General features: G+C 44.2%; 1 protein-coding gene across 1 annotated transcript in view; it reads left to right on the forward strand.

Moving 5' to 3' along the window:
* mtor (mechanistic target of rapamycin kinase) overlaps positions 1 to 12,644 on the forward strand; it is a 53,189-nt gene extending 40,545 nt beyond the window's left edge. The window contains exons 37-58 of the mRNA XM_053848990.1: positions 1,215 to 1,330; positions 3,113 to 3,230; positions 3,659 to 3,856; positions 4,002 to 4,102; positions 4,205 to 4,301; positions 4,381 to 4,479; positions 4,549 to 4,671; positions 4,845 to 5,027; positions 5,149 to 5,283; positions 5,366 to 5,540; positions 6,828 to 6,963; positions 7,036 to 7,183; positions 8,398 to 8,520; positions 9,324 to 9,406; positions 9,480 to 9,552; positions 9,615 to 9,689; positions 9,940 to 10,075; positions 10,557 to 10,622; positions 10,709 to 10,789; positions 11,026 to 11,106; positions 12,021 to 12,126; positions 12,247 to 12,644. Of these exons, the coding sequence (XP_053704965.1) occupies positions 1,215 to 1,330; positions 3,113 to 3,230; positions 3,659 to 3,856; positions 4,002 to 4,102; positions 4,205 to 4,301; positions 4,381 to 4,479; positions 4,549 to 4,671; positions 4,845 to 5,027; positions 5,149 to 5,283; positions 5,366 to 5,540; positions 6,828 to 6,963; positions 7,036 to 7,183; positions 8,398 to 8,520; positions 9,324 to 9,406; positions 9,480 to 9,552; positions 9,615 to 9,689; positions 9,940 to 10,075; positions 10,557 to 10,622; positions 10,709 to 10,789; positions 11,026 to 11,106; positions 12,021 to 12,126; positions 12,247 to 12,262 (2,469 nt within the window). The 3' untranslated portion in view covers positions 12,263 to 12,644. The remainder of the gene's footprint in view (positions 1 to 1,214; positions 1,331 to 3,112; positions 3,231 to 3,658; positions 3,857 to 4,001; positions 4,103 to 4,204; positions 4,302 to 4,380; positions 4,480 to 4,548; positions 4,672 to 4,844; positions 5,028 to 5,148; positions 5,284 to 5,365; positions 5,541 to 6,827; positions 6,964 to 7,035; positions 7,184 to 8,397; positions 8,521 to 9,323; positions 9,407 to 9,479; positions 9,553 to 9,614; positions 9,690 to 9,939; positions 10,076 to 10,556; positions 10,623 to 10,708; positions 10,790 to 11,025; positions 11,107 to 12,020; positions 12,127 to 12,246) is intronic.
* The last annotated feature ends 3,160 nt before the right edge of the window (positions 12,645 to 15,804 follow it).

Raw genomic sequence — 15,804 nt, forward strand, 5'->3', positions numbered from 1 at the left:
TCAACTGTGGATGAAAGAGCCCCTCCATCTTGACAATGAGTGTTTTTGTCTCAACTTCGCAACCCAGTGCGAGGCAGCACGGAAAAACGATCAACCTTGGTGACTGAACGGTTCACTCTGTTTCATGCCGGTTGTCAACAGCACAGTATGTGACCAGAGTGAACTCTTGACAAACATGCGTAAACACGTATTTAAGCTCTTTTACATTCACGAAATAGAACCCCAAGTGCACATAAGCGTGAGCCCTTTTACTGCCGGGTGTCGAGCAGCGTTTGTGCACCGTGCCTCATTAGGGGTCTTAGGTAAGTGTTGGTGTCGCTGGGTCGATTCCTTCAGGCATGCTGACTCCACTGGGATGTGTATGGTGCTCCTGCTTTTGATGCCTTACAATCATAAACCTCATAGGGTCCCTTTTCCTGGAACAAACGCTAAATAAAATGCTGTGTAATAAGAATGATCAGCTGATGCGGACTTACTGATCTTTCTTGAACATTTATTAGTATTGTTTTGTACTGAAATAATGGCACTCACCAGGCAAGTTTTGACCTAACAAGCAGTAGCTTGTTGGCTGGCCAACTTGAACTTTGGTTGTTATTATTGTGGTTCAGAAACCTTGTGATGGTTTAGTGGACTTGTATTTTGCCTGGGGGAAATACAGCCCTTGTATGGCATGTTAGAATTAAAGCCAGCTAGTTACTGGGAAAAATAGAAGGGAAAAAATGTGTAATTGTAAATTACATTAAAAAATGTTTGGGTTGTTTTGAATATCCTGCTTTTATAAACTTTTGGATCCTATCTTTTTGAGAGTAGATGTGGGCAGGAGAGGATGCTGGCCGGATGATCGATCTGGAATCGATGAGTGAAAGGGACGCTTTACTGGTCTGACATAAAGACTCCAAGCAGATTCACAAGAAAGACTTGGAACGGAGAATGTGTGTAGGGTTCTTGCATATGATGAATGTCCATATGTGTGAGGAAGGATGCCAGAGATAGACTAAGGTGGTGAAGGCAGACTTGCTGTTGGCAAGATGGCAACTGGTTCCTCTGAACAGGCTCGTAAATCTGAAAAGAGAAGTGACAGTCCTGGACCAGACATTCTCAATATATTATTCTTCCTTTTCGTCCAGCGTTTCTGTGAAAGTGAACGAAACCTCACACGCCAGTTGGAAGTGTAACTGTATTTCTAAATCAATGTTGGTGTTTCATCTCCACAGATTGATGCCTTCCAGCACATGCAGCACTTTGTGCAGGGAATGCAGCAGCAAGCCCAGCATGCCATCGCTGCGGAGGACCAGCAGCATAAACTAGAACTGCATAAACTGATGGCCAGGTTTGTTTGCTTCACATATTGTCATAACTTTTACGACCACAGACGGGCAGGACATTTTTTAGATCGTTTTTAAAACCGCCAATAAGTCGCCTGAAAGCTTTGGCTTTGCACTCGTCACTGTAAGCAAAATGAGCTAAGTCTCCGTGCCATCAGTCATCAATTTAGCTGTTTATTTCTGACTCACTGATAGTCCAAATGCCATGGCTCTATTGTTGCAGTGCACAGAGCTCTGGAACTTAATCCATAATTTGTGAAGGTCATTAGGAATGGATTGAGTTGTAACAATATACAGTTAAGAAGAGAGCAAAAAAAGCAACACTGTCTGTCTTTGTGCTTATATCGCTTGTGTGTTCCAAAGGCACCGGGTCACGGAGAGTGTGCTATGCCTCCTTCCCGTGTACACAAGCCAATCTGGTGAAGCAATTTTCTCAAGTCCATTGGCACTGGCTTTTGTCAACCTGACAGATTTTTTTTTTTTCCAAGCGTCTCTACTGTGATTTCACAAACCGATCAGTTATGCTCAAAGCACGCATTGCCAATAATGTCGGTTGTTGTCCCCCGAATTCTACACCTGCACATTATCTTTCAAATGCCTGGCTCTTCATCCAAGGAGTGGACAGACGTTTATTTATAATTCAATAATGAATCGGAATTTAAAGGAAGCAAATTAATAGCAAAGTTGGATCTAGCTGCAGTTTGTGTCATGAAAATAGTTTCAATGGATTGGCTCCAACGCTATGATGGCTATATAGTGTCTGGAATGTGTCTGAAAAAGTTTTGCGATATCGTATTTATGATCTTCTGTCAGACAAACAGAGCTTCTTTGAGAGTGTCGCTGTTATTATCATCTAACATTCTCTTTATTTATTCATCATTTCAACAACCTTGTGGTGACAAACAAAAGGTGTTGATCCTCACGTAGACATTGCTGTTGCCTGTCTGAGGTATGTGACTTTGGTCTCATGTCAGTCTCAGTGACTTTCATCAGACGTGCTGACACACTTTCCAGAATGCTGGTCGACAGTCAGGTATGAGCACACCTGGACGACTCAGACGTCTCACACAGACGTCTCCCAGAAGAATGCTCAGTAATGTTGCCCCGGATCAATAAACCCAGTGTTTTCATCCAAACAAGAAAAACATGTTGTTCCTCTGTCCCTCAGCCCAAGTTAAAGCAGTGTCAGAGTTTGTGCTCCACAACCTGAACCGTGCATGGAAAAGCACTCAGAAGCAATTATGTAATCCCCAATGACAATTTATTGGAGTCTTGTGAATCGCACTCAGAGCGCCGATAGATTGGTCCACTACAAAAGCCTCAGTTTAATTTAGTTGCTCTGTGCCTAAGTATTTATTTTTGTCTCACCAAACACAAGTGGTTTCTCTGTAAACGTAGCCTTTGTTGCAGCCAGTGATGGATCGAGCTGAAGTTCTCCCTGGCACGACACTCGGCTCATGATCATGTTACATTACAGGAAAAGTGGTTTGGTTAATTAAAAATGTCTGGACCTGGTCCCAGAACACTTTCAGCAGATAGATGCCATTGTGTTTTCTAATTTTTTTTGGATTGATGACCTCGCGGCCTCTCGAGTCGTGTCTCCTTGTCAGGCTTCATGTTGATAAAGTACTGATGTGATGGCTGTGCCGAAGATATTTTCCATTTCATTATGCTGAATGTTCATTCAGAGAATTTCATTTTCGTCATCCCTGCCGTAAACATCAGGGTATACGGTTGCTTCAAAACTCCAAAGCGCATGTTCTTTTTTCTTTCTGTCTCTCATCTAGATGTTTCCTGAAGCTGGGAGAATGGCAGCTCAATTTGCAGGGCATCAATGAGAGCACCATCCCCAAGGTTCTGCAGTACTACAGCCATTCTACCGAGCATGACCGCAACTGGTACAAGGTCAGTCCCTCCCTGTCAACTCTAACCTTTCATTTCTGACCTTTCAGTGTGCAGTAAAATCCCAGCTGTGTTGACACTGGGCGTCAGAAGGAAAACTTCACACTCCATTTAATGGCCTTTTAACCAAACATTTGAAAACAGAGTTGTTAAATCTGCTTGTTTAGTTCACTTGCACGTCCGTGGTTCATTTACGCTGTTAACAAGATCATGGCACATGATGTACCAGAGGCTTCCTTTTCCACGCCTGCCCTTTCAACTCCCCATCCTTTCTTCAAACATCTCGAGAGATAGTTACATAACAGGCTAAATATCTTACACATGTCAAGCTCCCATGCGAACGCAGTTGACTTCCTTCAGAGCCAAAAGTTACTTCCAGAGTGATGGACTTTTAATTGAATATTTACCCACTTTCTGCCATCTCATTGCAGGCCTGGCATGCGTGGGCCGTGATGAATTTCGAGGCCGTGCTCCATTACAAACACCAGAATCAAGCTCGGGATGAGAAGAAGAAACTGCGACATGCGAGTGGTGCTAGTGCCAACAGCGAAGCCAGCAACAGTGACAGCGAAGCAGACAGCACTGACCACAGCCCGGTGCCTTCACCCAGCCAGAAGAAAGTCAATGAGGTAATGAACGAAACAGACAGATATTGCTGCTGAAATATCATGATCACAACGCCACATTTATTTTTGCTTGGTTCGACTCCACTTTTGCTGTGCCTCACAATCTTCCGCATTAACGCTCATGTTGATCAACTTCTGTTTTCAATAGGATCTGTCAAAGACGCTGCTGTTATACACCGTTCCTGCTGTGCAAGGCTTCTTCCGCTCCATTTCTTTGTCCAGGGGCAACAACCTGCAGGACACGCTCAGGTCAGGGAAATTGAATATGCATATGACGCCCTCTAGTGGTGCTTCATCTGCTACATTTACCCCAGTCAACAGTTGAATAAAATGACTTCTTATGATAATCAGGGTCCTGACTCTGTGGTTTGACTACGGTCACTGGCCTGAAGTGAATGAGGCCCTGGTGGAAGGCATCAAGACCATTCAAATAGACACTTGGCTGCAGGTATTGCTCCAAAATGTTTCAGTGTAAATACACAAGCATGGGACAGAACAATGTGTTGACCTGGGCTTTGCAAATTTAGGTTATTCCTCAGCTCATTGCTCGAATTGACACCCCCCGTGCTCTGGTCGGCCGGCTGATTCACCAGCTCCTCACCGACATCGGACGTTATCATCCTCAAGTAAGACACTGACTGTAAATTTGAAGGCTCGTCCGTGTTCTGTGACTGACTTGTTGTTGTTTTCAATAGGCTTTGATTTACCCGCTGACTGTGGCCTCGAAGTCTACAACCACGGCCCGCCACAACGCTGCAAACAAAATCCTGAAGAACATGTGTGAACACTGCAACACTCTGGTCCAGCAGGCCATCATGGTATAGAGCTCTGTCACTTCCTTTTACGATATGGGTTTTGGTCATGTAAAATCCTGCACTGCATCTGAATTACTTTGAATATCAAGACCATTTCGTCTCACAGTGTTAAATCAAAAATGACATTGACAGACGTATTTTGGAGGGGTTTTTGACAGGAATTCTTCGGCACACAGGTTAGTGAGGAGCTCATCCGTGTGGCCATTCTGTGGCATGAGATGTGGCACGAAGGGCTGGAGGAGGCGTCTCGGCTTTACTTCGGTGAACGCAACGTGAAGGGGATGTTCGCTGTGCTTGAGCCCCTGCATGCCATGATGGAGCGTGGGCCCCAGACACTCAAAGAGACCTCCTTCAACCAGGTTTGTTGGTTCATCTGTGGTGACTATAAGCCACCTATTTTCAGTTAAACATTCATTCATATTTGAAAAGAAATGAGGATTACTCATGAGTGAAATGTTGGCATGGAAATTCTTCATGCAGGCGTATGGCAGGGACTTGATGGAAGCTCAAGACTGGTGTAGGAAGTACATGCGCTCTGGAAATGTGAAAGACCTAACCCAAGCCTGGGACCTCTACTACCATGTATTCAGGAGGATCTCCAAACAGCTCCCTCAGGTACGAAATCTCAATCTTAAATTCAAACGGAGGTTCATTCCCTCTTTAAAACATTTCCTTCTCCTCCATGTCTTCTGCTCAGTTGACCTCCTTGGAGCTGCAATATGTTTCTCCTAAGCTGCTTATGTGCCGAGACCTTGAGCTGGCAGTTCCGGGCACATATGACCCCAACCAGCCCATCATTCGCATCCAGTCCATCGCAGCATCCTTGCAGGTCATCACCTCCAAACAAAGGCCTCGAAAGCTCACCATCATGGGTAAGTTTGAGGTCAATTCCTTGAGATTGGGGCAGCTTTAGAAGTCAACATAAGTCTGCCACATAACAAGAAAGGATATAGATTTAATTCCAAAGTGTGTTTCATGCCAGTCCGGCAAACACAAGTTAAACAAAAGGCGAATCAATCTGAACAACACGCTGCAAAAACTTTTCAAAAGCCCATTGCTAAGCTGCAGAGTTATAAAAGTAGTGTACCTCAGAGGCACAAATCAATTTGTCTGAATTTCCGCAGCACAGTTCATTGGCATTAATGTGAGGCCAGAAATAAATAAAAGTGACACTTTATCCCCTCTGCTTCCCCATTTTATCTGAAATACACAGCTAAAATGCCTCTAAAATGGCACTAGACGATAAAGTCACCTTGTCCTGCAGCCAAATGCTTCAACTATCAATCACCAGCGTTTCGCTTTACTCCCCTGGACAATGTGATACCTTGTTCCGATATATCCCATCAGTGATACGCAACACATACTGAAAAAGATGATGGGCAATGAATCAAGTGACCTCTGGAGCACGACTTCCGATGAAGGCCTGCCTGTGTGGGTCGACTTGATTTACTGTCACATTTCCCAAATGAAGACCTGGCTTGAACAGGATTGTGGCTCAAACATGCTGACTTAGGCTTCATTTACATCATGTGCTTCATCATGTTTCATGCTGTAGAATATCAGACAAAGTCGACATTCCATATGAGCAAGATCTTTTCTCTTCTGACGTCATCATTGCATATCGAACTGTTGAAGGATATGGTCATGTTTTCAATTACACTTTTTTTTCCGAATGCTAATAGCTCCATAAATAGACACTTGAGACGCAGCTGGGGATTTCAGCTCTCGACATTACAAATGTACTTGAGGAGAAGCAGCTGGTCCACAGCTGATCCTGAAACCCCTGACCCCTCCAAATCAACTCCACTGGACACGGCTAAGTGGTTAAATATGGGGATTACAGATGAGTGCATGATGAAGTTACCGTTGCTTAAGTCATTTTCTGCTCGACCCCTACTGCATGGCTGTCTGCTTATTTGTTGTGGGGTTATTCGGACGCGGTCCACCGTAAGAACAATAAGGTTTGCATGAGATAGTTAATTACCTGCTTATACTCACTTTAAACACACAAACTTTGCTTGAGGTCGGTGTTTTGGCAACACAGCTGCTGAGGATGGAGCCAAATAAGGCCGCGCCAAATGAAACAATGAAGATGCTTGCATAATTGTTTCCCTCCTCGGTGAGTGTGTCGATGTCATGTATTGTGCTTCCCCCTGCAGGCAGTAACGGCGATGAGTTCATGTTCCTGTTGAAGGGACACGAAGATCTGAGGCAGGATGAAAGAGTCATGCAGCTGTTTGGTCTGGTCAACACGCTCCTGGCCAACGACCCTGCATCCTTGCGCAAGAACCTCAGGTAGGGGTTAAGACACTTAAGAAGGTGTTCACATGTGGGAGTTATACACTGACTAAACATTTAATTTCTTAGCATCCAACGCTACGCAGTCATCCCTCTTTCCACCAACTCTGGCTTGATCGGCTGGGTGCCCCATTGCGACACGTTGCACGCTCTCATTCGAGACTACAGAGAGAAGAAGAAGATCCTCCTGAACATTGAGCACCGCATTATGCTGCGGGTATGGAACCATTCACACTTTCTTTTTCCCTTTTTTCAATCTTCTGAGACACCCAAAACAGCATAATCAATAGGTTCATCAAAGCCACTTTGTCATCTGCTTTTAGTTTTGTGCCCCCAGAGACACAATGGACAAGTGGAAAAACAAGTCATTTTTTGATGCTAGTGCTAGTCAAAACAGTTGTTTACTTGAACTTTGGTTCGGTTGGTTTGCTCAGTTCTCCATGTCCAGGTGAGGGCAACAACCCCGTCCTCTCTGCTGGGAGTGTGAACTCTCATAAATGAGAGTCGCTCTTTCATCAGGTATCAAAGTGTAACTCCTCCTCCACGTTGAAATAAGCCTTCTGAGATCTTGTGTTCGAGTCATGTTACGACTCCAAGACATCAGTGAGTGATAGTGTCTTTTGCTTGACCTGGGGTTATTTCATGATTCCTCCCAAAGGTTTTCAGGAGAAGAGAAGTGCCTGCGACCTGGTCTTGCTTAAGCAAAAGATATAGTAAAATGAATTTCCATCTCGGTTAGAATTACTTCAATAAATGTACTCGTAAAAGCCATTGAGTCACATTTCAACAGCAGATTTTACTCTGGTGTGGAACCTTCTAAACCTTTTTTCGACATTCCATAATTTCACATTCTCACTGGCAACATTTGGCCAGTTTAAGCAACCAATTGATGAATGTCAAAGCTACACAACCTTTTATGACAGTGAATTGCCCAACTCCTGGCACCGTGCCAAAACAGTAAACATTCATTTAAAGCGAAGTCCATAACGTTCATTGAAAGATATATGTACTTCCCAAAATCCATTCTACACAAGAGGTGATGAGATTTGCCGTTGGCCTCGTGCAGCAGTGCTGTAGCCGAAATAAAAAGATATTTAAATCACCTTTTTGGAGTCCGCACCTGCCCCATGGCTGTTTATTGCAGCACTCCTGGTAATTGGAATGACATCAGACTGCAGTAAAGTAAGTGATGACATTTAAGCGCAATCTATCGTCATGAAGGTAACAGTACGGCGAGGGTTTGCAGCAGGGAGTTTTTGCGATCTAAATCTTCGCCCTGTGAGTTGTGTGTTTGCCGCTTCTTTGTCGCCTCTCTTCAACCTCTCGTGGACGTGCAGACTTTCACTGGAACTCATTTAATTTATCTCAATAATGTCAAGATTCAGTTGTCCCACCATGGATTTTATCATCTTCTGAATCTCTGTTTTCCAGATGGCTCCGGACTACGACCACCTGACACTGATGGAGAAGGTGGAAGTGTTCGAGCATGCGGTCAACAACACAGCCGGAGATGACCTGGCCAAGCTTCTGTGGCTCAAGAGCCCGAGCTCTGAGGTGAGTTTTGTATTCAAGTGGATCTTATATTCAGCAAATGCAGCACTGACACAGGTGGTGACAAACTGTCACACAAGGAGCTAAAAATGTTTTATTTACTGAGCAATCTGCATGTGGCTCTCCTTAAATAAGTAAGTGTTGAAACAGAATACGACATTAGGCTCGTTTTAGCCTGAAGAATCTGTTGTTAAAAATCAAAATACGGAAGCTTGACTTCTTCCCTTCCACTTAACTGAATATTCTGGCAAACAATAAACCTACTTTGCTTGAGTTAATTCCCTGTTTTTTGAGGTGGAAAGTTTTTTTTAAGGACAGGAAAGTCATTGTTAAGGAACGTCCTTCATCAAATGCAAAATAAGTTTTTTTTAAAAGCCGTTGTTTTCTCTGAAGTATCTGTTTTCAGGTTGCGTGTCCTATTTTCAAAAGCACTGACGGAGCACAACTTCACAAACAGACCTTTAGATTTTAGCTATTTTTAGGCTCATTTGTTTGCCTGACAATGATTTCTGTGCCATTTCCTCCTCCCTCCTTTCTTAAGAATGATGCCAGCGGATCTCTTCTTTTTACATTAGGCGCCTCCACAACTGCATTTTAATGTGCGCTCCAGTGGCGCCCGCTTATTATTTTAAGCAACACCCGGTGAAGGAGTGAGATCTCAATGAAGGCCCACAAATAAGTTATTATTTTATAAACATGATTTTGCTGCAGATATGAAGAGCTACTCTTCAACAGGCTTTTAAAAAAATAGAAGAAAAAAAAAGCAATATCCTTGTTAAAGCTAAATGTTCCCCTATTTCCTGCAGGTGTGGTTCGACAGGAGGACCAATTACACGCGCTCTCTGGCTGTGATGTCGATGGTTGGCTACATCCTTGGACTTGGTGACAGGTGAGTCAGTCACTGAAGACTCTCCATGATCCTCTTGTTCTTTGCAATGATCCTAATATGGAGAAACTTTCAGGCATCCGTCCAATCTGATGTTGGATCGACTGAGTGGCAAGATCCTCCACATTGACTTTGGAGACTGTTTTGAGGTATGGCGATGATCTGTACGCTCACTAGGTCGAGGTCATCTTACCTTGCGACCCTTCTTTAGGTCGCCATGACCAGAGAGAAGTTCCCAGAGAAGATTCCCTTCCGACTGACGCGGATGCTCACCAACGCCATGGAGGTAACTTGTCGGGATAAAAGTCACTTTGAGGGCATGGATTTATGGAAATAAACAGAGAATAAACTTTACCTTCATCGTGAATGTTTTGGTTATGACATCACTTTGGAAAATGTGGAGCGCCTGAAAAAAGTTCCCTGTTAGAGAAGCTTCTGTGTTATTTGCATCAATATTTGTTTTCTCCTGTGAAGCCTTCAAGTCACAGCGCTGCTGCTTATGAGTTGGCTGATGAAGGTTTCCCGTCATGTTTCAGGTGACAGGCTTGGATGGGAACTACCGCATTACCTGCCACACGGTGATGGAAGTCCTGCGGGAGCACAGGGACAGCGTCATGGCCGTCCTGGAGGCCTTCGTCTACGACCCTTTGCTTAACTGGAGGCTCATGGACAGTAAGTCATTTGAGTTTTGACCGTCTCATTTGAGTGTGCAAGTTTAATCTGCAGTCACTTATGGATGTGGGCTGCTTCTTTCAAAAGTAAAGTCACCTGCTTCCCTGTGATCAGGGAACTCATCTCCTGCTTCGCGCAGGTTGCTGAACGTGCCGCAGCAAATTAGCAGGCCAGTCTTCAAAATGTTGCGTCAGCATGTCTTTTCCAGCTGAAGTGAGTCAGATAAGAGGCAGAGCCTGCTGACGCCGGTTGTTGTTATCTCCGATTTTGATTTTCTGTTGCCGCCGCTGTCAGAAGGTTGTTATTGCCGAGTTCAGCGGGGATGTCATCATCATTGCAATGGGTTGAATTATGCCTTCAGTTTGAAAATATTGCGATGTAATGGTGCATTCATGTTCTTAAATATGAGCATCTATGATGGAGTTCGATGTGGTTGTATCAGTTGTGCAGGCTGGGAAATCTAACGTCCTTGTCGCTTCAGCAAACACCAAAGGCAACAAGCGTTCGCGCACCAGGACCGACTCCTACACGGCTGGACAGTCAGTGGGTGAGTCCTCCGACACGACTGAGGCCGCTTCTAATTTTACGCTCGACAGGTGAAGTGTTTACATGTGCGCTGTGTTCCATCTGCAGAAGCTCTCGAGGGAATAGATCTCGGAGAGACCACGCATAAGAAACCGGGGACCACAGTGCCGGAGTCCATTCACTCATTCAGTAAGTCACCACTTGGATTACTGGTGGCGTCGCTTCTTTAGTTAGTCTCTCTGAGCCTTCTTGTTCTCATCAATTATTTCTGCCGCCGCCGCCGTTGTTGTTGTACCTCTGCACTTCACTAAACTTTGAATTGCGACTGCTGTTCAGGCTCAGCATCAAGGGAACACTTGAAGTTTTATTTGAATTAGCTGCTCGCGCTGGCTGTCTGACTGATGTTTGGAATGTGCTTCCTTCAGTCGGTGACGGCCTTGTACAACCCGAGGCGCTCAACAAGAAAGCGATCCAGATTATAAACAGAGTGCGAGACAAACTTACAGGTGAGTTACATGAGCCGACATTAAAGTCATGAACACTTCAGTCATTTGCTTGTGCTGCGTCAGTGTGCTTTAAAAGCACGTCCAAAGAGTTTTTAAGAGGCAAATGACTTTGACTGTGTGATGTTTTGTTGTTTGTAACAGTGGAATTCAACAGAACTTGAATTGTTTTGTCTGCTGTTTTTAGATGAGGCAAGAGATGCCTCAGATCACTTCAGTATTTTAGGTCCAAAAATTTAACTTTATGGCAAATTTTCATCCAAAACCTGAAGTAATAAAACCTAACACTAGTTATTGGCCTTATCTGCCAATTTTTTCTTGCTGTTATGCTGCCAATTTGTCATTATTTGGCAGCACACTACTGGCTGATGGACGAGGAGAACAGTCACCACATTCAGTTTATATTCTTGTGTGCTGGCTGTGCAAAGCTGTACTTTACAAGGGTCTTTGCAAGGCTTTAGCTGTTAGCCTGATCGCTCAGCTTTGTGGTGTTTTTATTTCTCTGGTGGGGTGTCATGGAAATGAGCTGATGTGACCTTCAAAAGCCATGAATAAAACATTGAATGATGTGCTGTGGGCCGCATTAAATCGATCGAAGGGCCCCACATGGCCCCTGCTCCACACGTTGGGCATCGGCGCCTCATAGTCAAAATACTTTAGTCTGATTTTTGTAACTGATGAATGATGAATTAAAGGCCCCAATTGTTCATAATATAATATTCACATGCATCTTTAATGCAGTGGAACCTGACAGGTGAATAATGTAGCGATCAAAAAGCCTCTCTAATTACATATTAATTGTCAACCTTCGTCAATAATTCACCGAGGGCTGGTGATGTCTGAACCCAAATAGCTCATTAATGCTGATTAAAAAGTCCTGGGGACATTTTGAGTTTTGATCCGTTTGTCGTTTTCAGGTCGCGACTTCTCCCACGACGAAACGCTCGACGTGCCGACGCAAGTGGAGCTGCTGATCAAACAGGCGACGTCGCACGAGAACCTCTGCCAGTGCTACATCGGATGGTCAGTGTTGAGGCTCCATTCTCTGCAGAGGGGCAGCTGTGACTCCAAGTCAAAGTCGCCTCATTCACGAGGCTTTTATTGAAGTGTGTTGAAGCTAAAAATATCATTTTCTCTCCGCAGGTGTCCATTTTGGTGACCGCCCTTCCAGGGACGCTCGACAATCCCACTGAAAATATCCGTCACTGGAATCAAGTTTGGCAGAAACACTCTCTTGAGTCATGTTTTTATGTTGAACACGATTAAAAAAAAAATCTAATATTCATAATATAAATGACAATGTTATAGTTAACTGACTCCGAGTTAACTCCTAAAGTCTGTTTGTTGACTAACACACTGCTGTGCTCCTGCGCCACACACACAGTCTGTAACATCCTTGTATATTCATGTGACAAATTTCCAAAACTTGTTTGCCTTTTACCGCAATATTGTACGTCGTACAGATGGTACAAGTCTTTATGATGTTCTTTGTGTACATTTGTGTGCCATTAAAACATCCACAAACAATATATAGTGTTTATTTGAGGCGGCCACTGAGTCCTGCTCAAGGGCAACACATCACAGGAGAGTTTGAGTATTCAATAATATAGTTCCAAGCTAATGGATGTTTGAATCCGACCGAGCGAAACAGTGTGAATGTTGATACTGCGAAGGATACAACAGCACACCAGTTATTCCTCATAACTCAGAAAGAACATTAAGGGGCACAGCGGCTGCTACAGTATGAGCAAAGTTAAATAAACTTTCTCACCGAGTTGCTGCAGCACACCACCAAACTGCTCGAGATGCTGAACTTTGTTGAGAAGTGCGTCACAAATTCTGTGTATTCATCATTCTAAACATTACAGTTATGGTCCTGAAGGACTTCCTTGAGGTACTCCAGCAGGAGTAGCTTCTTTAGATGTTGGATTGCTGCCATTTAAAAGGAGTTTTCAAGTTTGCCACTAGATTACTGCGCCTACTGTAACAATTTGTGCAGCTGGCTGAAGCCAGTGGACAGTTGTGTCTGCTCAGTAACCAAGCTTTATTGAGATTTAAAAGGTTTTTAAAAGCCTAAAATCCCCTTATTATTGCTCTTAATAATATCCATATTCTTGTTTTCTTCCTGAGCCTACAGGGGGCGCTCTAACCCCTAGCATAAACCCTCCTCCATCCCCTCACTTGGAGGGCTGAAATCCAAGTATTCCACAGTCTTCCTTGAATTGAAATGAGCGTTGTTGTGCTAACACCAGCTCGACTATATTTATGCTGGTCTTCATCCCGCTGGGAGACGCACTCATTTACTGCTAATGTGCTTCCCTACACAAATAAAACCCAGTCGGATGCGGCAAATCGCAGTGGCAGCAAAGAGGGGAGCTCTTCATTTGTTCTTTTTCCAAGCGTGTTGTGCGTTTGTTTCGTCCTCCTCTGAAGGTTAATGACTTATAGATAGTTAGGGATTACAGATCAACATTGATCCTCTCCGCCCCTGCAATGTCACGCTCTCTCCTGGTCGTCGCCGGGCTCTGGTGCTTATCTGTTCCCATCGATTCATTCCTCCCTGCTTCCCTCCTTTACCTCTGCGCCGTCACTCCTCTCCCCGCCACCAACGCCGCCGCCGCCGCCGCGCAGCTCATTACAGACGCTGGGACTTGTCATCGTGGCTGTTGTTCTCCCTCCCTCGTCTCATTTGTGGAGAATTTTCCCCCTTCTTCTGTTTCCCCAAAGATCCAGGCTCTGTCGAGAGGCAGACGAGTCGATCGCTGGAGTTAAATAGGAGGCATTGATTTGAAGGGCCGTGGAGCTGTTTACCAAGTGTGGAAGTGGGTTTGAGGCCGCAAACGTTACTGATCAGCGTCACAGTTCGGTGATCTTAGTCGGCTTGTGCGACGCTCACCATGAGCCCAGCATCCAGAAAAGTCCATTTACACAATCACCTCCCCAGATGAGCAACTGCCCTCTGTCTCACTACCATTCTACACACTGGCAATCCACAGCCTGAGGGCCAGAAATGGTCCAGTAAGCCTTGCAGCACGGCCCAACCGTCTCAGACTGACTGAGAGAAAAATGAACTGAAGGTGAAGGTGATCTACGAATGCTATCCTTCGCCCTTTAGGCTTTCCTGTGAATGTTCCCCCGCCAGATGGTGGGGAACTGTAGAAACTGTCACTGTTGTGAGGGGCCATCATCAAAGAAAGACAGCGATGACTACAAAACATGTTGGACAAAATATGAAGTGTAAATATGCCATGAAACCAACTGAAATATTTCATTTTCTATGCTTCTAACTTGAATATAAAACATAACCAGATGTTCAAGATTATAAGGCAATATTATTTCCAAATAGATTTTCAGGATTCCTTCAATGTAATTTGAGGAACAAGAAAAACACACAAAAATGGGCAATGAAAAGAAGAAACCTTTCGTTTTCAAACAAGAACATGCTATATTTACTGCTGAAGTGGTGGCGGTGACTAAAAGAGAAAGAACAAAAAAAAAAAAAAAAGCCAAAAAGGGCCGTGAAAACACAGGCATCAGGCCGCATATGGCCCCTGGGCCCAAGTCTGCTCTAGACACATGCGTACATATGGGTTTGCATCCTGTAAAAATGAGTTGCAACAAATAGGAAATGAGGACAGAAACCACTGTATACATATATATATATATATATACATATATATATATATATGCTTTTATTTATGCATTACACTGATTTTTTTTTTCATTTTAAATATTTATATTGAACACATTTATATGCTCACTTTTCCTGATTTGCAAAATTATTTTTTTCAATTTTCAGTTTTTAAAAATCCTATTACATGACATTTATGAATTAAATTTTAACATCTTCAACATTTGTAGTAATTTCCACTTTTAAGTCCTTTACTTTTTTTCCCCTTTTAATAGATTAATTTTGGCTGTTTTTCGGCCAGTGTTTCCCCTTTTATTGCCAAAGTCATTTTCGCAACTTTTACTGATGTGGGTGGAGCAGTTTGGGGCGACGTGAACTCCAGCGCATCCATACATGAACAAGCGTTCCTCCCTTTCTGAAGCTTTTCCTTTCGCTGCCCTCCATCCTCCTCAGCTGTTTGCGACCTCTTGAGGTTTCTAAAGTGCTCCATCCAGATCCCCAGTGACGTGCGTCTGAAAGGTTCTCCAGCCCACGGTCTTTGCTGCCCATTCGTACACGGTGTACTGTAGCCAGCAAGACTGTTGAAGCGGTAAAGACGGCATTAACATGCTGACACGTTGCAATGCTCACCATGTAGAACGTTTTTAGACTGATTCCCTAAGTGTGCGGCAGGAACATGAATCTCACCTTCAGTGTTTTTAGCACTCCACGCATAGCTTCTTAGCTCGACATTGACTATCAGGTTTTCTTGTCACTGGCAAAATAACTGCTCTTTCAGGTTCATATCGAAGCTCAAAATTCCGCTTTGGTCTCGCTGACATTTGACGCACAAACCGCAGCCTTTCCGGGCGTGTTCCCACGTCTGGGCTGCAGGAGACATTAGCAGGCTGGTAAACAAGGTTGAAACTGGCAGGAGAACCTTTCAGAAGCCTCCTCAGGGAGCAGCGGATCTCTGGCGGCTAAACTGCTGTCAAGTTCGTCGATAGCGGCTTTCCACCACAGTGCACAAAGACAGCCCCAGCTTGGGCTGCTGCTTTTAACAACTCCAGGAGCCGCTATCGAGCTCTGCC

Source organism: Synchiropus splendidus, chromosome 18 (assembly GCF_027744825.2).
Source record: "Synchiropus splendidus isolate RoL2022-P1 chromosome 18, RoL_Sspl_1.0, whole genome shotgun sequence".
Classification (NCBI taxonomy): domain Eukaryota; kingdom Metazoa; phylum Chordata; class Actinopteri; order Syngnathiformes; family Callionymidae; genus Synchiropus; species Synchiropus splendidus.